The 24,708-nt window shown below is 40.3% G+C and overlaps 2 protein-coding genes across 5 annotated transcripts in view; both read left to right on the top strand.

Moving 5' to 3' along the window:
• Window positions 1-1,836, top strand: part of LOC147062556 (R3H domain-containing protein 1-like) — a 32,790-nt gene extending 30,954 nt beyond the window's left edge. Inside the window, exons 25-26 of one of the 4 annotated variants that reach the window (XM_085906058.1) lie at window positions 23-107; window positions 815-1,836. In XM_085906058.1, the coding sequence (XP_085762184.1) occupies window positions 23-107; window positions 815-1,026 (297 nt within the window). In that variant the 3' untranslated portion in view covers window positions 1,027-1,836. Of the gene's footprint in view, window positions 1-22; window positions 108-811 lie in introns of those variants that run through there. The other 3 variants (XM_085906049.1, XM_085906066.1, XR_015065525.1) reach the window with 3 other exon arrangements.
• A 10,273-nt stretch (window positions 1,837-12,109) lies between these two features.
• rnd3a (Rho family GTPase 3a) lies at window positions 12,110-21,653 on the top strand. The gene is made up of 5 exons (XM_085925416.1): window positions 12,110-12,393; window positions 12,572-12,659; window positions 18,462-18,571; window positions 19,490-19,624; window positions 19,707-21,653. The coding sequence occupies exons 1-5, from the start codon at window positions 12,244-12,246 to the stop codon at window positions 19,953-19,955; spliced, it is 732 nt and encodes a 243-aa protein (XP_085781542.1). The 5' UTR covers window positions 12,110-12,243; the 3' UTR covers window positions 19,956-21,653.
• The last annotated feature ends 3,055 nt before the right edge of the window (window positions 21,654-24,708 follow it).

Below are 24,708 nucleotides of genomic sequence, written 5' to 3'. Positions count from 1 at the left end.
ATTATAACCCCTTTCTCGCCAGGGTCCAATGGGAGTTTGGCGCAGTGGGCACGGAAGGAAGGCGGGCAGAAAATCTTTACCTTCAGATTACAGTGTAGGTGAAGCAGGTAATCTGAAATCCAGAGGGAGGCTTCAGTTGATTTAACACTGCAATTATTCCTTGCAGATAGATGACCTAATCTTACCTCACTGAAACTTTTGTTTGTTTGTTAAATAATAATGAAACAATGTCAAGGACATCAAAATAGCTGTTGGGTGTCATTAGCAAATAAATATCCAGTATTGAAATGCTGCCCCTTTTTTATTTTTATTTAGTTTTTCTTCTTCGAAATTGTGTCCAAAGCAGCTCCCTATAGGTATGTGCACGTAAGCAGTCGAAATGACAAGATGGACAAAATTGTGATGTAACCTGCAGCCCCTTACATATTTGCACCAAATGAAGTTGTGCTGATGATTTTAAATGTCATGTCTTTTTTTTTTTTTCACTCCCCAATATATTTTCTACTCTTCTCAGGTGTGCTTGTCAAAAATATTGCTAATGCAATCAAGGAGGCTGCCTGCTTGTGGCCCAGTGGGCTTCACGTTCATGCTTAGAGTGGCGCAGATGCTTTTTTTTTTTTTCCAGATTTTTATTTGTGCACGTTTTGAATACGTAATCAAGTACTGCCGCGATTGCTCATTCTGCACGCATTTGAAGCTGACAGCGGCAGTTTATTGAAGCCTCCCCTGGTGCATGTCTACTGCTTCTCTCTATCCATGACAGTTGTTTTCTTTTCGAGCCATGTTGCTGATTCTGTTGTGTGTTTGTCAGCAGTGAGCGGTCCTCAGGAGGAAACCAGCGAGACAGACTCTCAAAATCTCCTGGCACAAGTCTGCAAAAAGGGTGAATTGACGCAGCGTCAGCCCTGGCTGCGCTGCGCCAGAGACGCTCCCGGCCTAAAACCGGCCTCGCTCTTCTTCTCTACCCGTGCCGTGGCACAACCAGACACTTTGCGTTACCACAGCAGCCGGCGGGCCCATTTTTAACCCAGACGTCACTCACCCAGACTTCAGGGGGGAGCTGTGTGACCAAAACAGCTCAGAGCTGCTTAGTTTTTGGTGCATCATTAGAGCCACCATGTTGTTGAACCTCCAGCCTCTGCTGCCTCAATTTGGACTGTTTCAACACCTCCCAAATCCACATCAGTATAATGGTTTGAACAGTAAATGTTTTCTTTTAATGCAAATAATAAAATCAAATAATAAACGTTTTCACTCCACAAGTTGATCTAGCCAACAGTTTTGTGCCAGGTTACAGTGTGTTGTTTGTAAATCATATTTTGACTCCCATCTCAATTCACAACCTTATTCACAAGGTAAATCATCAGGTATTCACTGTTGCTGTTCACAATTGTACATTTTTGTGAAGAATGTCGAGCTTTATCCACCATTTTGAAAGTTTGCAGTGTTTTTTTTTTATGAGCAGGTCAAGCCAAATTAAGCAACTTGTAAAAAGTAAGATTTAACACTCGTGATTGGAGCAATTATCCGCTAGCCATTTGAGCCCAAACATTCAACACAGAGTGAGTGTTGCATTTGCACTGAAGATCTGATTGGTGTTGAATGCCTGTAACCTAGATTTATATTTTATGGATGATCTTTATTGCACTCAACCAGCACAGTTTGATTGTTTTTAAATTCAAATTATTATATGCACACGGAAAATGCAAGCGTTTAGGTACGTGGCTTTTTTTGTGAGAGTGAGGGGAATTCTTGTTTGTTTCACTCACTGTTGTGTTTTTTGTGGTTGTTTAAAAATAATAAACGTTTTCACTCCACAAGTTGATACTTTATTTTTAATATTTGACCAACGTATGGAACCTTTAACGGTAATGAAGAATGACTGCACTTGCTCATGTTTACAGAAACGTTTTGTATGAACAACATTTTAAATAATTGTTACCCATTTGAAAGATAATACTCAGATGCCCTTCAAAGCAAATACTTTTGCATCCATTAAAGTCTTCTGTGGAAGAAAATGCCATCGGTTTTCCAAACGCTTCCCTTTTATAATGTGCATTTCACTCCCATTGGAAAGTCAAGATGAAATACCAGGTTTTTATTCTTATTCAATGGTAATTGCTATCGGCAATAACAGCACAATATCGCATTTACGTGTTGTCCTAGTGCAACATTTCGTAAACTAATTGGTACTCGTGGGAGCAATTTGGCAGATATGCTTTTAGAGGCTGGGGAATATTTACTGTATTTACAATTTATATTAACAATGCAGTGCAACTTGGCTGTACATAAAACAAGCAGAGCAACATGAACTAGGTAGATAATGAGTTGAGGTTTGTCTTCTTTTGAAAACAACCAAATTAATCATTGTCACTGAATGGACTACAGCATGACTGCACTGCATACCAGGGGAATCTATTGAATGTCATTCTCAAATGCTTGGGGGAGTAATCTTCGAAATATCAGTGTCTTGGTTATTTATACAAGAATAGAGGACACCGAATAGCAAAAGACCTGTAGAAACTGTTTTAGAAGCCAAAGACGTGCAATTGCCGTCTTTGGCCACCAGGTGACGAAGTTTACCTGCCCAATCACTTCAAATGTTGGAGTTCCAAGTTCAGTTTGTTTGATTGGCATTTTACAATCAGACGTTAATTGAAGTGAAATACCACATATTAGACAACCAAATAAGGAAATGTAACAAATTTGTGTAAAATTATTAATTTGCCCTCAATTTAAAGCACGTAATGCACACATTCTCCTCACATGCAAAATCGGAACGATCTGTTTGCCATGCATCTTTAATCTGTAATCGGACCATGCATTTGCAATAATTTGGATTCAAGAGGCGCACGGTACACACAGATTGTTTCCATGCATGTAAATGGTACATGCATAAATTTTTATCCCTCCTTTATTAGTGGCATTCATGAATGTCGTGTCTAATTGATGCTCAACAAAATGAACAGGTCATTTGAGTTTGTACTCTTTGTACTATTTACTAATACGTCAAGTCAATTTTATTTATATAGCCCTTAATCACAGACAAGTCTCAAACGGCTTCACATGGGCAAAGTTGACAATTATTCTTGACATCCCCTGATCTTAACTCCCAAGAAGGCAAGAAAAAGTCAGTTGATTGTTCAGAAAATTAGCTGGAAAATGAATCAAGTCAAAATAATAAATTGATTTTACTTTTAAAAATGTTACAATTATTTTCCATTTCCAATTTTGCGGACCACCTGCAATACCGCTATGAACCACGAGAGGGCCGGTAACCACCGGTTAACAAGTTTTGGAGCACATTTTAGTAAGTAAATCTAAAATTAAGCTGTAGGTGGCAGTGTGAGGCTTTTCTTTCTTTTTGTTCTGTCTCAATAGAAATAACTAGTATCAGTCATAGGGCCCATCCCCTTTTTATGCATCTCCCACCACGTAATTGAGTCATTAAGTAAAATGAAGCCCATTGCCATCATACTCACAACTACAGACAATCACTCATCTTCAGACACAAGCACACACATACATGCACAGTCACACACGAACTATGGTAGGTTTCCATGACAACCAAGTGGAATAGGTTGCAGTGGCAAGGAGCTCTTGTACATTAAAAACATCCATCAGGAAGCAAGTTCCTTTTTTTTTGCAGTAGCATTCATGAAAGACATTGGTGGCTTATGGTGGAATATTAAAAGCAACCCCAAGAAATACTATGCAGTATACTCTATCATTATATTTTCATATTATTCGTGTGACAGGTACAATCAGTGACTCTTTGTGACCACCCCATTCCCATAATTTCAACTCTTACAATCTCGGCAATTGGAACAATAGCACCCACAATGAAAACCTGCCTGTGGCTGAGAGATGGCACAGCAACGCTGGGTCAACAAGCTGAGAGCCCCAAATGCTGCTCCTCCATCACACCTCTTCCATTCACCCTCATTATGCAGGAAGTGGAATTGTGCTTTCTGAATAGATTATAGCTTACAATAGCGGCTCTCTTAAGTGTGTTTTATTTGCTGCAGAAAGAACAGACCACTTTTTTTTTTCCATTTCCCAATGCTTATGATGTTAAGGGAGACATAGTGTGCTTTTATATTTTTTCAGTTTCCATGTGTCTTCCGGTCGATTGCTGTACAAAACCTATGCCAAGCATGGCTTTTGTTACCTCTAGAGCCAGATGGCTGAAAGAAGAAATGGCCTTGGAAATAGAGGGGGGAAGGGGGCTAACACACCTAAAGACAAAATAAATCATTTTCAGTCAGGCAGCACTCCAGACACTTCAATAAATGTGTGAATGGGGGCAGATTGGATGAACAGATGGATGGATGGATGGATGGATGGATGGATGGATGGATGGATGGATGGATGGATGGATGGATGGATGGATGGATGGATGGATGGATGGATGGATGGATGGATGGATGGATGGATGGATGGATGGATGGATGGGAGGAAGACCAGGCAGACAAATGGAGGGACAGACATACGGACTGGTGGATCAGTGGATGGATCGGTGGATCGGTGTGGGGCAGGGGCACTTGGGTCGATCAGTCCATAGAACGCTATCCAATTTTTGTCAATCATTTGACATTCTCTGCATGATGTGACCAACGCAATTGAAGCAATGGAGGCTTTTTTTTAAATTGTTTACATTCTTGGTGAAATTCATTGAGGCCTTGTTAGTTTGCTGTTGAAAACACATCAAGTAAAAGTAGATTAGTTCTCCATCCATCTGTAATATGCGGTGTGATTATTTTGACAATTATTACTTCAAACTAAAAGTTAAACTTTTGCCATTAAAGTAAAACTATCACGTGCTGTGCCATAGGACGCTCATCTGGCAACTTCCCTCAGCCACACCTTTTTTTATCACTGGAATAACTGTCACATGCTCCCTCATGTATTTAAATGCTGCCCATTTGTTTCTCCCTATTGCTGTCTACTGTTGCTTCCCGTCTGTGTCTGCGCCTGTTGTTCCTGTTCTGCTCGTCCATTCTCCTTTGGTCTTATGTGGAGGCTCACAGTCAGAACCTGTTCCCTATCTGTTCCTTGTCCGAGTGAACTTCACACTCGGTCCAATCTGTGTCTTGTTCACCTTCAATAATTTAATTCCCTTCAATAAATACAAACATTCCTCCATCAGCTGTGCAGGCAACATAATATTTTAACATTCCTATCCTAACTATCATACAAGTATGTGGACATGTTAACAAGAGTACCACAAAACTAAACATACCAAAAATAAAGTCAACTTTCTCGCCCCGTGAAGATTCATGACAGACATGAAATGAAGAGGGATAAAAGATTTTCGAGAAGTGTGTTACCCAGAACTGTCTGCTGGAATTAATAAACACAGCATGTGTGTTGGCAGGCAACACAGAACACATCCTAAAACTTGGGCTTGTTTTGCCCTACATGTCTAGTATGGCTACAGTACATGTACAATAGTAGGACCCTTTTTTATGTTTATTTGTGAATTTGCTTTCATTCAATAACTGCATGGATATTTTTAATAGTCATTTAAGTCGATTGTTCAATTTAAGAAAGAATATACAAGTTGCTAGTAACCCGCCGACCCCTGTGGGGTATAGAAAATGGATGGATGGAAGTTGCTGGTAAATTCTCAGAAGTCAGCTAACAAGGAAAGTGATCATGTATATTTTATGGCATTTCAATATATACTGAGAAGAATGAGCATCAAATACTGTGAGTGTCTGTTCCTTTTTGCATTGCCATTTGCATGTTATACTTAACTTTTTTTACACTTGTATACATCTACGTAAAATAATTCATATAGTGTATACAGTTACATTGTGCAGACAAGACATGCATTCGGAGACGGCACACTCTTTCCTTCCTTCCTTCTAAAAAAGCACTTAAACACGGCATCTGTCTATCTCCAAAACCACTAATGCTCCTGCTAGCATGCCTCCAAGAGAACCAAGCAATGATTTGATTAGCCAGGCTCAAGTTTTTAACGTCTCCTGGAAATGTCAGCGAAATCATCAAAGCGGCTGCCCCCTTCATAAAGCCTTGATGAAAGGCATTCTCAGCATTCTACGCCTTCCATGTAGCCCGCTCACAGGCACAATGTCTCCATCTGCGCAGCATTACCACTTTTATGGCGCTTCCATAAGTGGAGACAGACCCCCAAAAAAAGACAAGTGACATCCCCCCCCCCACCCTCCAAACTCAGCCCACCAAGCCTCTGCTGCAGTTGCAGGAATTTCTTGGGTTCTGATTTCACATAACATGCTATTATGCTATTGTACATTCCCGTTTTAATATTTTGGTACATGCAATGCTATTACTGGTTCAATCACCTACACGTGTGAGAAATTATTTTTACACTGAGCTCAGCAAAATCTTCGTCACGTTGCTTCCGAGCTCTGCATGCAACCACGTTCAGAATATAAGATTTATATCCATTCTGGTTGCATATTCTTCAGTATGTGCAGACAATTGTGCTCTTTCTATATACACTAACAAGAATATTGGATGAACTTGCATAATCTTGGAAGATCCTACACAAGGACTACTGATGTTAATGTTTTGACTCTTGGCGCTATTAGTTTCACAGTATTATTGTGACTGTAGTTTGCAGTTATATTTATAATAAATTATTGTGTCATACTGAAAGCTTTTTTTTCATACTTTAACCATATTTAGATCCAGTTCTAAATTATTACATTATGTGGAGTTTGTATATTTTCCTCATGCTCCTGAATTTCTAAATCATGCATGTTAAGTTCACTGAAGACTAATAACATTGTCTCGTGCATGTGAGTGTGACTGAAAAGCTCTTCCTATCTTGGAAAAATGAGTGAAAGGAAAAAAACAATGGACAGATTTTTTGGAATCCACACCCACAGTCTTGATATCAAGTTTATAATATGTTTGAAAGGTTTGCTCCATCATTGTACAGCCATTTATTGTTCCTGCAATCAAACTGACAGATATGATTATTGTCCCTGCATGTGGTCCACATAGAGATGCTAATGAAGACATTGTTTCATGCGCCATTAACTACCGAAATCACACACACACTCATACCTCCCTGAAGAATCGGGTCATCCCCGGAATGATTCATCGTTCAGCCTATTAAACAGATGCACATACGCGTGCACAACACACACACACGCACACGCACGGGCAACGTCCCTCATTACATCAGTGTGTATCCACGCCTGAACTGAGCAAATGACTGATGGAAGGCAACTGGCACACTTACTGTACTTGAACGCGTCATTGCCTTTCCCCTCTCTGTGTGGCGCCGTGCCCTAGCCGCCCTTCAGTACAATGAGCTGAGGATATGAAGCTAATGGTTCGTTAAAAAGAAAATGTCATGCGTTAGTAAGCTTGGAGGGGAGCAAAAAAAAAAATAAGGGTGGTGGGTCCCAGTAAGTTGTATGCATCAGAAGCAACTGACAAGCTTCAAATTGTAGATACTTGTGTTTCTCTTGACTGATGTATTTTGAAATGACTCATTTATAAAAAAAAAAAATTCAAGCAAGCAGAGGGGAAAACTTATACACAAGTGATATGAATTATAGGTCATGTTTATCTGCGATGATCTCCAATGCTTTAAAATGGACACACAACAAAAAAACAGATGCGGTAAATAAAGGTCAAATGAGATAAAACAAGGTTGAACATTTTCAATTGTCAGTTCTACCCCATTATCAAAGCATATCACGGAGGAAAAAATTACTCCGCATCACAGAATAATTGCTCATGATAATCTTTTGAGAGACATCCAACATTCGGGTCAAAGAAGGGAAAATGCCTATATTTGGCCCAATTGCTTTTTTTCTTCATGGCTGATAATCTCTCCAATTTGTAGGCTTGGACTTTAGTGGAAGAACACTTGAGATCAAGGGATGTTTTAAGGGATATCACTTCTCAAAACAAGTGGAATTTTTAGGGATCTTCCCACTTGTAGTCAGTGACGCTTGCAAAATCCACATTCCATTCAGCTCTTGTAATCATCCAATTATGGAGATGATTTCCTCTGCCGCTAAAGTCTTCTGAACCTTGTCGTCATACCTTCGTACTGAAAGGTATGAGGACAAGACAGCATTACTTTGCAAGGAAGTGAAGAATTTGCTCTCACAAATAAAAATGCTGAGATGAATTGAGTCTGCCTTCCTATCTTTCATCAATTGCTGTCGCCGAGCAACCTTGACACTACAGCTGCACAAATACTGTTGCAATATGTCTGGGGGTGCGGTTGGAAACTGCTCAACAAAATCCAAATAAACATGAAGCGTAATGGTTCTATCCTCCACGTTCATATATCGTACTTTAGGTAGAGCGGGAGTAAATGGACCATTCAATCAGACGGCTCCAAGTTGCCTGCAGGGAAGCATTAATGTATCTCTGACCTTTGCTGTTTGTTTTTGCCATAACTCACTTTAGACAATTTGTGCAATTTTTCCCCTTTAAATGACTTATACAGGACACCTCAAACCATTAAGACTGTCTCTAGTTTTCAGGAAAAGCTATTTTTTACAGTCTGCCCTTAATTTTAGTTGTTGATGTGAAAAACATTGGTGTGCGCGTGTAAGCGTGGCCCAGCTGCAAATGTCAGCGACCGGCTGATTGAATGCATGTCGACAAGAGATAACTCAGGGGCGGCAGACCCACTGACCTAGACTCGTCGCTCACCTCAAGCCCTATTTGAGCCAAAGGCTGAAATCACGTCAGAGTTGGCTTGAATTTATCTGTGACTCATTCTGGAGTCTTTTTTTTATGACAACATTTTGGAAGATCTTGCGAGCAAGATGTTTGAAGTGACCCACTGTTAAATGCTATTCACTGATTATTTGTCATTGGAAAGTTTTGTTTTGCTTTGTTTTGATGGTGAATGAGCGTATGACGATTAAAATTTTGATCGCACCGAAATGTAACACTGGGTATACATGTACCAGTTTTTAACATCTTAACCTATTTTTTAATTGAGAGACCTCACTCCTGAGGAGAAAAAAAAATCTAATTACTGCTCTCTTTGTCTAGATGTGTGTGTGCGTGCGCCTGTGTGAATCTCAACTGACAATCGTAGGTCAACTCATTTGTCAAAGAGCCAAGGGGAACTATCAGTTTATCTCCATTGCAGTTGCAATTGCTTCTCTTTGTCATTTTAATAATGGTGAAGAACATGGACACTCACTACAGCCAGTTGCTCCTCAATTTGTCTTTTGCAAGCGTTCCGGTTGCTTCTTTATGAGCTATCGTAATGTTTAACAGAGTCTGTGTATGCGTTAATCTTGGTGTTTCACCACGCGGTCATGAATTTTAAACAACTTTGTGTTTGTAGGTCTTTGATGGAACAGGTGAGGGAAAATAATCATTCTTAACACAACATTACATTTAGCTGAGGATTGCGATAAAGTGCAAAAACGAGAACATATCTTTAATGTTTGCCTTTATTATCCACTTGTGACCAAAGACATCCATCAGGTGCAGCTGCAGGAGAGCACGTGATTTGTTTTCATTCCAACATGTCAAATGAATGTGTTTAGGATTGCCCATCATATTTTGTAGAATTGCAAAACCAAATAAAAAGAAATATTTTTCCAAGGATGTTCCACGCATACTGACATATTTTCTTATACATGAAAGGTAGTGCCGAGATTCCCGGGGAGATTTTCTATTGATGCGCTGTCAAGGTTACCTAAAGATCATTTCGTTTTGGTTAATTCTATCCTCAGCAATATGCGACAAGAAAAACTGTTTGTGACTGTTTAAACTGTCAGCGAATGTATTTGCGACCTTGAAGGAACTCTGATAGGAAAACATTCACAACATACACACACACACACACACACACACACACACACACACACACACACACACACACACACACACACACACACACACACACACACACACACACACACACTTTCAAAAGAAGTAATAAAAATCATAAAAGATTTTCACTTATACATGAGCAGCATCAGAATTCTCAGTTGTTGGTTTTTTATTTATTTTTTGGCACTTTCATTGGTTAAATTTGCAAATTAAACTATTAGAAAATAAACTCATAAAGTTGAAAGGTCACATTGCAGCCGGTTGTCAAACAGACAAGCTGGTAAAACAGCGGTGAAAAAATGATTTACCCTTGAAAGGTTTGAACACATCAGCACCCTTGAAAAGTTTGAAGACATCAATTTTTTTCAGACGTTTGTATCAAACCAGTCGCTTTGAAAGTGTCCTTGATTTCGCGTTTACGGGTAACTCAACATTAATATGTTGGGAATTTGGGAGGTAGTTGCAGCACCCAGAGAAAGACAACGCAAAAATTCCATACCATTCTATACTTGTTTTGTTTTTGTTGTTCAATATTTGCTTTAAAAGTACACAATGTGGACCATGTTTAAAATATTTTCATAAATGACAATTTTGTCACTTTATAAAACGTGAGAGACTGCAACAATAGAGACTATCATTCAACCAGGTGGTGAAGCTCCACGATTGTATCAGATAGAATTTAAATGAGGCCAAATGTAGTTGAGAGATGGCAACCAGATAGCAGAGAGGGTAAAATCCCCCGTCCCCCACTCCCCTGGCAGTGTTTTGTCCTGCAGGCAGCTTCCACACAACAGACGGGACTCCAGCCTCACAGCCTGCAGGGTGGCGCTTTATTGAAGTAAAAAATAAAATGAAAAAAAATACTAGCCACACCAAGAGTCCAAAAATGATGTTACAGAAGATATAAAACACTGCAGTTTTTTTTATTTATTTGTGTTGTATTTACCTCAAGCCTTTAATGGGAAATGTGTATGCTGGTCTTTGGAGAATAATTGGCTGTATGTGTTGTTCACACATATCGAAAGAATTCTCACTGGAAACAATCAAAGCTGCATTGAAGAAACAGCCAGAACCTCCCCTGGGTTCAAATATAGACCTCTTAGAAGCAATTCATGTGTGCTCGCACAACATAATCAATCCCCGTGTCTCAAGGTTCCACTGGAGAGAAGCCAGGGGGGCTCAATCCCAACTGAACAAAACATGTCTAAAACATTCTCGGCAGCTCATTTGGACTGACTTATGTGCTATTGAATTCAGAGCACAATTCAGCCAAGGCCAAGTAGTGTTTTATTTGTTATTTGCACATCACTGGCTCAATGAATATACCTAATCAAAACTGTCTACCATGATATGTAATGTCTTTTCACTTACCTCAAATTTTCAATACATTATGTCATTTTCTATTTGTGCACTGTGGAGTCAAATGTAATGTTAATTACAGGATGCTGTTTGTACTAATTCTTTTAGACAATCATATCACTCATTTCCTGTCATTGATAGCATGCCAATAATTTGCTTAAGTCATCCATCCATCCATCTGGTCATCCATCTGGTCATCCATCCATCCATCTGTCTATCCGTCCATCCATTTGGTCATCATCCATCCATTCATCCATCCATCTTTCCATCCATGCATCCTTCCATCCATGCATCCATGCATCCATCCATCAATCAATCCATCCATCCATCCATCCATCCATCCATCCATCCATCCATCCATCCATCCATCCATCCAATCATCCAATGAAACAATGACAGACAGATGTGGCCTGTCGTGCAACGCGTGGAATACTTCTCCCAAAAAAATTCTAGCCAGAAATCTCCTAGCAACTTGGCAATCAAGAATTATTAATTATTAAGAAGCGGCATTATCCACTGCACTTATTGTACTACATTGACACTGGTGCAATGTTTCTGCAGTAGTAAAGTCACAATTACAGTAATTTTCTATATGAAAAACACTCAAAGAAGTACACAAAAATAAAAAAGAAGAAATTAAAATATATATCATAATTTAAAACACAGACACACTCAAACACAAAAAAAAGGAGCCCCCTGAATCCTCGCTGCTGTCGAGTTGGACCTGACTACATTTTGTTTTACACTTACAACCAGGAGGGGGCGCCATAACGGCAGACAAGACTGCAGCGAGTTGCTTGTCGCTTGGCTGTGAGAAGTGGATCACGGAAAAGGCCGGAACTGGATCACTGGATCCACGCGAGGGGGCGTGAAGTTGAGGGGAAGCACCACTTATCATTGGTTACCGTCACCCTATAAAAGCAAAAGGGTGAGGTTTCCACCAGCTTGGAGCAGGCGCAAACAATTCGGGTAGTCGCTCAGCAAGGTGCTGTCAAGCATCCACACGCATCAAACATCGGACTGTTTTTTTGCCTTTTAAATCACACTCACTCTCCCCGGCGGAAATCGATGAAGGAAAGACGCTCTTGTCAGAAACTCTCCGTGAAATCCACCATGGATCCTAGTCCGAGTGTCAAGTGTAAGATCGTAGTGGTGGGAGACAGCCAATGTGGGAAGACTGCGTTGCTTCACGTGTTCGCCAAGGACTGTTTCCCTGAGGTAAGAACCTTTAACGGCATGATAGACCTTTAGATGCTCCAGTAACGATGCCAATGCATAATGCCACTCATCTTTCATTCTATAATGCAATCCATGGGATGAGAGATGTAGGGCGTGCATTCGTGCAGTGATGCGATGATTGTCGTCCTAACATTTCATTGCGTTTTACTCCCATCAGAGTTATGTCCCCACTGTGTTTGAGAACTACACGGCCAGCTTTGAAATCGACACAAAGAGGATTGAACTCAGCCTGTGGGACACCTCAGGTAACAAGGCCACATTTGCATGCGCACGTCTCTACTTTATGAATTTCAACTCTTTCTCTCTGACCCTAATCCTTTCAAAACGTATTTCCCTAAGAGGACATAAGAAATAATTTGTTTTTGGTGTCAAATGACGATGTTTTGGATGGGAGGCACCTTAGTTTGGGGGGTGGGAGGGCCTATTGTTCCCCTACTGTGATCATCCTTCTTTTGAAATTAAAAAAACAAACAAAAAAAGCTAAACACATTTATAGCTTTGATTCTTTTGTGAGGAATGTCTTGTGTTATGTCATACATGACTGTGGTTTTGTTGCTACATGAAAGGCGCATCATTTCTGAAACTGCTTTGCCCTATGAATAGACTGACGCCTGTTCCTCTGGATGAAATATTTACATTTTTCTATTAATCCTTGATTTAAAAAAATATGAACCGTTTCATCCGATTTGTAAAGTTCAAGTATGCAAACAAAAAGGCACAATGATCATCTGGATAACACACTTTTGGAACTGTGCCTAGTTTTAAGAAAAGTTAAGTCTTGCAACACATGTATTGCCTTTTCACCCCTACCACAAATCTTTTATTTTGTAGAGTTTACGATCAGGGGCCAAATGAGCCTGAAGCATCCTGTGTATGCGTGTGTTTGTGTTGGGGGGTGTAAACAACCCATCTCAAATCCATCAATGTCCGAGCAGTGAAAAGCGCAGCAGTCAGTCCGTCAGGCGCAAGTGCAGCATATGTTGCATGTATGTGTATTGAGGGTGAGGGAAGGAGGACAAGGATTCTGAAAATGGGCATGGGTGGGGCCAAGCAGACAGCCAGCTGTTGCTCTTCTAAGGTTTGGAATTCCTCAGAGGTGTTGCAGTAACTTTTCTTTTTTTTTAGACCTCAAAATATTTAATCTGCCTTAACAAGACTGACAAACAAAGGTGGAATCCCTGTAAGACTTATTTCTTGGAGGGAAATAGGAGAAGAAACATCTGTTAAATATTGGTAGCATTTGAAATTCCTTCACGCCCACTGTTTGTGTGACTTGGGAAAGGCGAAGAAAAGGAAAGGAAAAAAAGAAAGCATGTTTTGTAGCACTGTGTTGGCCAGTCGCCTGGAGCCATTTTTTCCCCTTTCTCTAACTTTCATAGAACTATGTTTGCATCTTTCAATGTGTTTGAGGAGGTATTTCTTTTGACATTGTGAGATGTCAACCTCACCCCACCTCATCTCAAACACGCACTCAGACACTCGCTGATAGAACCTTGGCCACCCGATCGATCCATTATGAGCTATGTCCTAGCATGCACTCAAACAAAGACCGCCAGGCTTAGATAAAGACCAAAGCACACAAATGGAGTCAAACACAATCTCTGATTCCCCCACCCCCCCCTGCGAGAAAACACCGACACACACATGGTGGTTGTGGGGAGTCTTTGTTGTATCCTGATGGGCAACCTAATAAGCGGTGTGTGTTTAACGATGGAGGGTGAGATAGGACTAATTCGGGTCATTAAAGGGGAAGTCAACCCCCAAAACCTCTTTTGTCGTAATATGTTCTATGAAGCCCAACTGGTCTAAACACGACATTGTGATTAATGTTTTGTTTGTGGAATATTAATTCAATAGTCAAAATCCACCCGTTTGTACCGTTCCATTTTGCTACTTGCTGTCGACTGAAAATGACCTCACAGTCGCCAACCAATCACAGCTCACCAGTTCTTTTTTTAAGATGAGCTATGATTGGTTGAGAACTGGAAACTGTGATGTTATTTTCAGTTGACAGCAAGTGGCAAAAATGCCAAGAGATGAGTAAAAACAGGTGAATATTGATGCTTAACTGATTCTTCAAGCACAATATTAATCAAAATGCGATGTAGGGGTACATTCAACATTATTGTAAAGACAATTTGGGGTTGCATTCCCCTTTAAGGCAGACCCCTGAGAGAAGGAACTGCCTTCCATTTTTCCCATCAGGCCTTCATTCCAGTGAGCACTATTTATTTTAAATTGAGTGAACACCTGCAGTCTGAGCCCAGGTCAAAGTAGGACCGAGATCAGCCTCCCGCATCGTGAAAAGTATTTCCGGGAATGTGCTCCCTTCCCCTCTCTGCAAGCCATTGTTGCATCGGATCGCATTTCAGGACTCGAATTAGAGCTGCGTGTCTGGCATTCCTCAGACTAAAGGTTTCGCCAACCCCTGGACAAAGAAGCCTATTGTGTCCACAGGTCCGGATCCTTAGCAGGGTGAAATTGAAGTGGCGTGGTCGGCTAGTCCTACACAGACAAATTGAATCATGGATGAATTAGTCAATTGGCAATAGAAGCCGGCGTACACAAATTGAAAGGCAATGCCCTCGGCCTCACCTTGTTGCGGGCAGTATTATGGGAAAGCTATTTTACATCAAACACGAACTTCAATTGTGGTTTCTATCTGAATAAATAGTTTGTCGCCATTTCAATCCTATTGCTAGTTTCACGTGATTTTTTTTTCCCCCAGATCTCTTACTGTTTCTATGAAGGTAGTCATACCCAACCCCCCCCCCACAAAAATAGACAAATTATTTCATTTGATCAGGTTCAGTGATGCCAAAATTCCGATACCAGGATTCAGACTGAAATTACTCATCAAATTCACACGTTGTTACGATGCTTTTCTGTATTTACTTTGAAAGAAGGTGACGCGGACTTCCTAGGAAACATCTTTCATCACAAATAGCCTTAATAGTATTGCTGCATCCTTATATTGGGATTAACAATTGCATGGACCTTTTGTTTCAGTTGAGTGAGTGATTATATGTACTGTACAAAGTTTGTAGGCCTAGAACATATCTTTTTTTTTTTTCCACAGGTGGTGCAACACCTGTGCATACAGACACACACAATATGTCCCTCCGCTCAAGCTCGGCTATGACAGCTATGCATTTAATCAACAGGTCATTTCATACCTCTGTTGAAGCTAACTTGCACACGCAAGGCAGTGTTGTCGACAAGAGTTTAGTCAGTATGATGGAATGCATTCCAAACTAGTATCGGAGCACCAGAAGGTTTGAGGTTAACATGGCGATTGTTATTGCAGTTGCTGTGAAGAGAAACAGGCCCGAGTGTGGGGAAAAAAAAAAAAAAGATGTTGAGGGTAGGGGTGAAGGTGGTTCAACTTTTTCCTCATTTACACTTCTGGTATGATGTCTTCTAACGTATACACACAGTGTGTGTTTCTTTTCACCGGTTTGCTAAAAGCACTTTTTTTGCAGAACGTCAATTGTCTCTGGCCCTTTCAGTCACGGGGTCTTGTAATTCCAATGATTGGTTCCAGCAACTGAAGGACTGAGAAGAAAAAAAAAAAAAGGAAATGTGTGATGCGGTTGCTTTTGAACGTGACAGCCATAAAAGATGGGGAAAAGATTCCTGTGGTTAATCCCAAATTCTTGTGAAGGGACGATAATGTCTGCTGCTAAGAGTTTAATAATGAAACCTATAAAAACCTTGAACAAAACACATGGGAAAACAAAAACGAGCATTTTCGACATAAGAAGAATGTGTTTTGTATAGTTTGGGGCATGTCATACTTTCACTTTCAAATTAGTTATGGCCGAACCAAAGCACATTTTGCACTCAGCAGCACAGTTCAAGTCTGCTCATTTGTGTTCTATGTCTTTCTATTTCTGGAGTTATTTCTGTTTTCAAAATGGAGTCATAGTTTACCAAAACCGGTCCTCTGTATCTTGGCCTACAACACCCTGTGGTGAAAACATCAACCAGATCAGTTGAATGTTTTCTACTGTACTGTGGTGAGCTCAACTGGAGCCCTTGGTGGAAATGTTTTCATAGAATCGGCTCCCTTGGATCAACATTTGGAAGCAGTAACATTGTGGAACGTAGGCTTGCAACCGGAGCGCAACGCGGCTGAATCCCTCAAACATCACACCCCATAATATTTCAATGTAAACGGGCATTTATCCACTTCTTTAACATGCTGCCAAGATGGCCTCCTATACCACTGAAAGATCCATCACTGGGAATATTTTTAACACCGGTTTAAAAAACAAAAAAAAGTTCTACAGACAGCATTTATAATGCAGTGTGTGGAAAGAGCTCTTAAAGAAATCCACTTTTCCATCCGGCAACATAATTCTTCAGCAGAGCAAGATTTTTTTTTTAGATTTTCATTGTGGCAGACCCCCAGCATGTGGCCATATAGTTTGTTTGGACATTGTTTATGCTAAAACTCTTGTTGTGTGTACTCGATCTTTGTACTTATCACTGTCGAGTCAACAGTGAAACATTTTTGATTATTCTACACCATGGCTGTCACTATCGAACATTTTTAGAATTGATTAGTCTATCGATTCATTGGATACAATTTTATGTCTGAGTATATCAAAAAATATTTTTGTCCATTTACTGTTTATTAACTAATTATTTTTGGTTTTTTTGCAATTTGTAGTGATTATAAAAACAACTGAACAACAGTTAGGCAATATCAGACAAGTAAAAGCAGATGTTTGCAAATGTCTTGATTTGATTAAACACAAAGGATGAGAGAAATCATAGAATTATTATTTTTGAGAACCTGAAATCAGAAGATTTTGTGTCTCTAAATGATAACTTGAAAAATGATGGAATTCATTTGACAATTGATCTGTTTTTGCTTCATTTTGACACTTCTATTTCCCATCCACAAAGGATGGATGACAATTTCGCAATTTCACATGTTCCCTCAAGTAACTGGGGTTCTCCCGATGGGTGACTGGGTTCATGTATTCATCAGCCAGTGTCACTGTTTTATTTCACCTGAAAGGAAGCACGAGTTGTTTGAATGGTGCCCCTCCCCCTCCTTTGTGGCCCACCAAGACTGTTTGAATCAAGAGAGTCTAATATGTGTGTGACTTTGTGTGCATTCCTGGCTGCTCACTGTTTGGAAACGGACCTCCCAGGGGAGACTTGAATTCCCCATAACAAAATTCCCCAGATTTTTTGCAGCCAATTGTGTGTGGTCGGCCATAACTTGTCATGTGATTTAGACTCACCTTGACATTACACAACGCCCACCCCTCCCCCAATACTTCCTGATCATGATGTCTGGTGGGGCGAAAGGGCGTCTCCGTCGCATATGGCTTCAATTTGAGGTGGGAGTAGTTCCCTCACTCTGAGGTTCTATTTTTCTGCAGGTTTTTTTTTCCCTGAGAAAGATCTTGTCATAGTCAGCACATTTTTTTGCATTATTTGTTTTGCTCTCTCAGTTGCTATGGATTATGTCATGCAATCAATTGAAGTACATTCCTTTCTATGGTTATCGTTGTTTTTTTTAGAGATCGGGAATGGGCTCCTCCCTTAAGTGAGGAGGACTTCACACTATTCCTGTCTGATCCCGGCTGATTTCCTTTTTTCTTTCCTGATGACACGAGATCCCAGATTGGCTGATTCCAAAATAGCTTCTACAGTAAACTAATTACGAAACACGTCTTTGCCTTAGTTGGCTCCTGTTCTTCATTTTCTTTGTATGTACTATCAATTAAGATTGCTTGCTTAAAGAAATCTGCCAGATCAATGGTTTTCTATTTGTTTTTCTTTTCTTCTTGAACATTTGACCAAAATTCTCAAATGGAGGTTTGAGAAATATCGTACGACTATGACAATACTCAAATTTCCGCAGCAACAATTGCTGCTCGATAAGGTGGTTTGTGTCTGCTTGTTTGAATGATTGCATTCTCACTCGAGCAGCCAACGACTGCCAGAAAATCGCACCAGATTTTTGGACACCTGAAAAGAACGAATCATGTGTTTATCTCGTCTCCTCTTTTTTTTCTTTCGTTCAGGTTCTCCGTATTACGACAATGTGAGGCCTCTTTCGTATCCAGACTCCGATGCAGTGCTCATCTGCTTTGACATCAGTCGCCCCGAAACGCTAGACAGCGTTCTGAAGAAGGTCAGTTGTCTTTGATTAAATTGTCTCTTCATGAAGCCCTTTTGTTGTGTGTCAACAATGTGGTCGTGTTTGATCTGCTGGCAAGAAGCCTGTCTGGATCAAATTTCCGAAGTCAGTCAAGATGTCACGTGGAGCTCGGTTACTTAGCTGAAAGAAGGAAGTGACACAATTCCACTGATGTGATATGGAAGTGTGGACCTGCTGTGGTTTTTATCTGCTGATTGTGAATGTTCTGGCTGACGTCCACACCTTATGGTGTAAATCACATCAATCATCAGACTGGTGGAATGTCTGCTTCTCAGAAACAGGATTACTCAAGAAATACAAAGGGTATTTCCACAGAATAAAAACCTGCTGTTACTTGTTTGTTGTTGCACTTCTGTAGAAGTTACAGTACAGAGTTTTTGGCGCGATTTTGGTATTTAGTTTTTCCTTAGCGCGTGCCAGACTTGCAAAGAATGGGGGGGGGATTGTAAATGCTTCCGAAGTAAAAATCTAAAGAGATCCAGTTGTTCACTACCTGTACAAAGGGGCAGTAACAACTTTTGTAGAATGTGTCTTCCACAGTAGTCAAAGTATCAGGTAGGGTTATTGTGCTACACGATTTCCCGTTTTTATTCGATGAAGTTGATTCACTGACCGAGTCGCCTGGGCGAGAGGAGGATATGTCCGAAGCCCGAAGAGACTGTCCATCCATCACAGAGCGTCTATTGTTGGCAGGAAGGAAACATGGAGATTATTTGTAGCTCCACCTCCACCCCAGGGTTCAAAGCCCTTGAGGCTAGAGGAAGTTGCAGTGTTGACCTTTGCACCTCAAAATCCAGCGAGAAATCAACCTTTCCCAAGTAGAACCAGCAGACATTTCTTATATATATCAACTCAGTGTCCTTAACTGAGACTTTGTGTTTTTCTTTGCAGTGGAAGGGGGAGATACTGGAGTTTTGTCCCAACACAAAGATGCTGTTAGTTGGCTGCAAGTCAGACTTACGCACTGACCTGAACACACTAGTCGAGCTCTCGAACCACCGGCAGACCCCCGTGTCTTATGACCAGGTACGCTCAAGTTTCCTTCCTTTTATGATGGAAGCTCAGAAGCCGCTCCCATCTATCATTGACTATATCTTTGCCTCCACAGGGCTCCAGCATGGCCAAACAGATCTCTGCGCCATACATCGAGTGCTCAGCTCAGCAATCGGAGAACAGCGTGCGGGACATTTTCCACGTGGCCACGCTGGCCTGCATCAACAAAAATGGCAAAAATGTCAAGCGCAGCAAGACCGCCCGTGCCAGCAAGAGGACTTCCCACATGCCTAGTAGACCCGACCTGACAGCTGTAGCCTCAGACCTCCGCAAGGACAAGGCCAGAAGTTGCTCTGTCATGTGACTGAGGGGGAAGAGCCTGATGGGATTGGGGACTGAACATGGAGCAGGCAGGCAGGAAGAAGCTACAGGGAACGCTTCTTTCCCGCATGAGAAAGACCTGTTTTGTGTCTGGAAAGGGGCATTCGGAAAGTCAATGCATCTACAAGTTTATGGAATACGCCACACCAATGACGAGTCAAAGTCCGGCTGTCGAGGAAGCTACCTATCAGCGTGCCACCTGCTGCGGAAGTTGGTTATATCCTGCTTCCTGCGGTAGAACAAAACTAAGGCAGGTCACGGCCATAAGAACCAAGTTGGAGAAGTGATGTCATTGGAAGCCTCATAAGAACATGTGACATGTGGGTGTATGAGTGGGTGGCAACAAAAAGGGGCAAAGAGGTGCTGATGTGGTTGATGCTGAGCTTGAGTAACACATTGTTGGTCAAGTCATGGCAGCCCTGCACAACAAAGCTGCTGTTTGTCCCGTCTGCGATATGTTGTAAAATGTGAAGTCCTTGGTGATGAACTTTCCCATGATTGGTTGTTCTGGAAATTGCATGTCTGCACTAGGGTTGGGTGTTTGAAGTTCGGTTAAATGAAGAGTCAATTTGTCATCAATTTCCTATAGATTTATTTGATATTCATTTTAGGTGGCAAAAAAAAAAATTGCAAAAGGAAGCATCTTTCCGTATCTTCTGTAATTGGAATTATGATAGTCCAACAATCCTCAAAACAACGAAACATTTAGCCAAGTAGACCACTCGTTGAGGTTGTGAGCTAATCACTATTCTTTGAGATATTTGAGCATATCAATATGTCTCCCAAGGTACCAAAGATGAGGGGCTGCTGCAGCCAATAGGGTCCATTCATCATTCCTTCCTCTGTACACCAATCTATGGTGTCTGCAGATATTTATGATAACCTCTATTTTTTAGTCCTGTACCAAACGTCGTGTTTACTTTTGTTTTTGTTTTTTTAGATTTTCTTTGGCAGCCTATTTGACAGCTAACTTTGTGAAATCCAAGCCTCAATTGCTACAAGAGGTTGAAACTATTTATGCTACCTTTGGAAAGTTACAACAAAATATGCAATGATTCGGTGACAACAGGTGGTGTTGCATTTATTCATGATGTGTTTGATACCTGGAGCCATAAAAAGAAGACTGACGACAGTTGTCAGTGACCGCCAATCCAATTTTTTGATAAACTAATAAAATTTAGCGTGTAAGTCTAGATCAAGAAGGTGTGTTGTTGTTATTGTTTGTTACTATACTAATATTAACATCGAAAATGTTATTTGCGTTGGCTCTTTGACAAAAGCCATTTAAAGTGGCATCTTTCACAATAGGCTCCGTCTCATTTGTAGGCCAAATGGTTGCTAGCTTTGCCAACTAATTACCCCTTGAATTTTAGCAAATGATGTATTTTAAGATTATAATCAATGTACTAAGTCATCAAGAATCGACCTTTCACCTCCAGGAGAGAGCAGCTATTGCTAATGTTGCCTTAATGTACAGTGCTGTTAACATCTTAGTTTGGTTGTTTGTCAAGGTTACACAACTAAGAAAGATTTGTTCTTGTCTTTCTTTGCACCAAAAGACACCTTGTTTTATTGTGCGTCATCAGGGTCGACATAAAAAAATGTCAATGTGCTGACGGCCAGTGTTGGAGCAATGCAATTTAACAGTTTTAAAAAACAAAACAAAAAAAAAACAACACAAGCAATGACGCACTCGTAACATAAGTTTGAAAATGTCCCAGTGCTGTGACCCAAAACTTTCATGTCGTCTTCTGCCTGCGTGTGTTTTCATGTTTTCTCTAATGCTGATGACACCTTGACAATGTTGTTGCCACAGTATTTATTGAATTGTATATTTTCCTTTTAAAATAAATGAAAATTAAATTAAAGTTGAAAGTGTGGTTGTTGGCTCTGTACGCAACATTTTTTTTGGTTCATTGCATTTTTCATTCAAACACGTGTCTTTCATTTGGAGCAAACAGGATGTTGGAGAATACAATTAACTGTGAAAACAAACCTGCATGTGCTTAGGGAAAAAAAGCTGTGTAGCGAATTTTTGGAACATTAAATCACTTTCGTCAAGGTCAACATGACCTTTGACCTAATTACTCACTAAACCATTTGTACACTGGACTAACACTATTTTGAATTGAGTGGAAATGTGTAGTTCAACGCTATAGAGCACAGTTGACATTTTTTCACCACTGCAGTAAATTTCCTCCAGGCTAATTTTGTCGGACATTGCAGCTTTTCATGATTCTGTCTCTGTGCACTTGCACAGTTGATATGAAATAAAACAAAGGGGGATTGAAAGTATTTAGACAATGATAGGATTATTTAAATCTTGATGTTGGGATGCCAAATGTTTTTTTTTTCCTAGTCCACAGAAAGGCCTTTGGCAAGTGTAGCAAGTATTCATTCACTTCAGCCACTCTTACTTGATGCTTGTTTGACTCTTTTTGCCTTCACATTTGTTTTATATTAATGATTATTACATAGATGGGTGGTTCTCAAAAAGTGTGAAGCCAATTGCATGTCCAAATGCTAACTCCCAAATACCAGCCTGCACACCAGTTGTTGTTTTTTTTCAATTTATTTTCCTTATTTTAGGTTTTTTTTCTTTGGACTAATCTGATTTTTTTGTGGAAAATGTATGTTGGCAGGTTAAAGACAGGCATTATTTACATTTATCCTGGGTCTTATACTGCCAAATACTACAACGTGAGTCGGGCTAGTAATTTTTATGCTGATTTGGAATGACATGCAGTACAAACATAGGACTTCAATAATACAGAAATGAAGTGATTGTGATGAAGAAAAAATACATAAAATGAGAATTTGAACTTAATATTGATGTTATATAAAAATATTAGTTTTGGTGTTTTGCTTCAAACCCTTTATTGAAAAATGTCTCCTACGTTATATAGATGCATTGAGAACACATGTATGCATGTGTTCTCGTACTTAACGGTTTAGGAGTGTGTCATCTTATGTGACCCTCAGAATAACTGGTAAAAAAAATAACAGGCAACCACAGGTGTGTGAATGTTGCACATCATGTAAGTTTCCTCAAGCTTACCTAACCCAAATTGAAATGCTGCAAATTGGCAGGACTAGACAACCAGTCCCATGCATTCAAACAGCAATATTTTATTGTGGGAGTAAAACCACTCCATCGAGAATCAGCTCATGGCAAAGCCGTCTGTCCGCTTCAGTTCTCCGCTTCATCCTTTATTCTCATTGTTGTGTCTCTATTTTAGAGCTGTGCATGACTGATTGCATGATGCGTGAGGAGGAGATGGGGTGAGGAGGCGGGGGTGACAACACACCACCAGTTTAGGCCTATTGATCCAAGCATTCCATCCCAGCTGCTCCTGAAGGAAAATAACATAATGGGATGGGGGATGTGTGTGCATGTGAAAGCAGTGACCGCAACAGCTCACTTGAGTTCCCTATCACACTTTGGTTGTTTAATGGCAGCTCTCCATCACAGTGATGGATGCTCATTGTGGTGTCACTTGTATCACATAGGCTCATCTAATTTCTCAATCAGTACGGATGAGTAGCTTGTTCAATTCCACCAAAATGGTGAAAAATAGTCTTGTCTCGAAGCAGCCTGCAGTTGATAGATGAAGCGATGCGTCTTATAACAAAACCTAATTCACATTTAATTGGTAGGAAATGTAAAGGCATTTTACAGGGGAGGATAATGGAACCTTTGGAGTTGGAACATGCTGTATGTCATTAACTTAAATCACGTACTGTGAGCCCTAATTTGAAAAAAAAATTACACTAAAAAAGGATAAGAGTGATTTTATTGCATCCACTCTGACTGTATTTGAAAATATTTGTATGATGACCCCGGGACAGGTTTTTATATCCATTATTGCACATCAGATAATGTTTTCTTATTATTTGTATTTCATTACTTGTATTTCCATTAATACCAGTATGTTTCCTCCCTTCTTCTTCTGCCTCATTGTAAGGAATGCAGGGTTCACTTTGAACACTTAAGTATGCTTCCTAAGCCAATAAAGTTTTTTTTTTTTACAGACTCGGTGATGAAAGCTAGTCTGTATATTAACCTCAGGCAGTGCCACTCATGCCATGTGATGTCTGTCCGTCTAGTTAACCTGACCTCCAGTGACCACCTCCTCCTCATGTCCTCATTGGAAGCAGCTGCACATCACAAGACCTCAATGCTGCACATTTGCAACCAGGATTCTGGTCTATTTGTTTTGTTAACACACTAAACGTAGACCTACTTAAGTGGCTTTTTGTGCCAGCGCGGCCGACCCGAGGGTGGTTTTAAGACCAGATTTGTGCTCATGTGCTCTGCTTTGGCCAGATTCCTCACTTATTACAGTATCTGGGTCAGGCGAGGAGTCATTAGGACCTAGCCACACATCGCAGGATGAATGATAGCAGTCACTAGATTGACGACCACTTGCTGAGATAAAAAAAAAAAAAAAAAAAGACAGCTCTATCCGTCAAAACAAGTTAGGGCATCATTCAATGTTTAACTGAAATATGAACATCTTAATCTGTTTGACATTGAATAATCTGCGTACTCATTTACTAAATTTGGTAAGTATTTTGTTTTTGTTTGTTCATCACCTACAGTCAACGAATGCATCCAATGCTGAAAAACAACAACAGCAAATGACTATCAATAGTAAAATTGCACATAAACAATTCTATTTTACAGAAACCTGCCTACTAGTCCCATTTGGATACTTCTGTTCCCACACTTTACA

This window comes from Syngnathus leptorhynchus, chromosome 1, assembly GCF_054491065.1.
Source record: "Syngnathus leptorhynchus isolate UIUO chromosome 1, UIUO_Slep, whole genome shotgun sequence".
Classification (NCBI taxonomy): Eukaryota; Metazoa; Chordata; class Actinopteri; order Syngnathiformes; family Syngnathidae; genus Syngnathus; species Syngnathus leptorhynchus.
The sequence above is the reverse complement of the archived record's forward strand: the minus strand, read 5'-3'. Positions and strand labels throughout refer to the sequence as shown.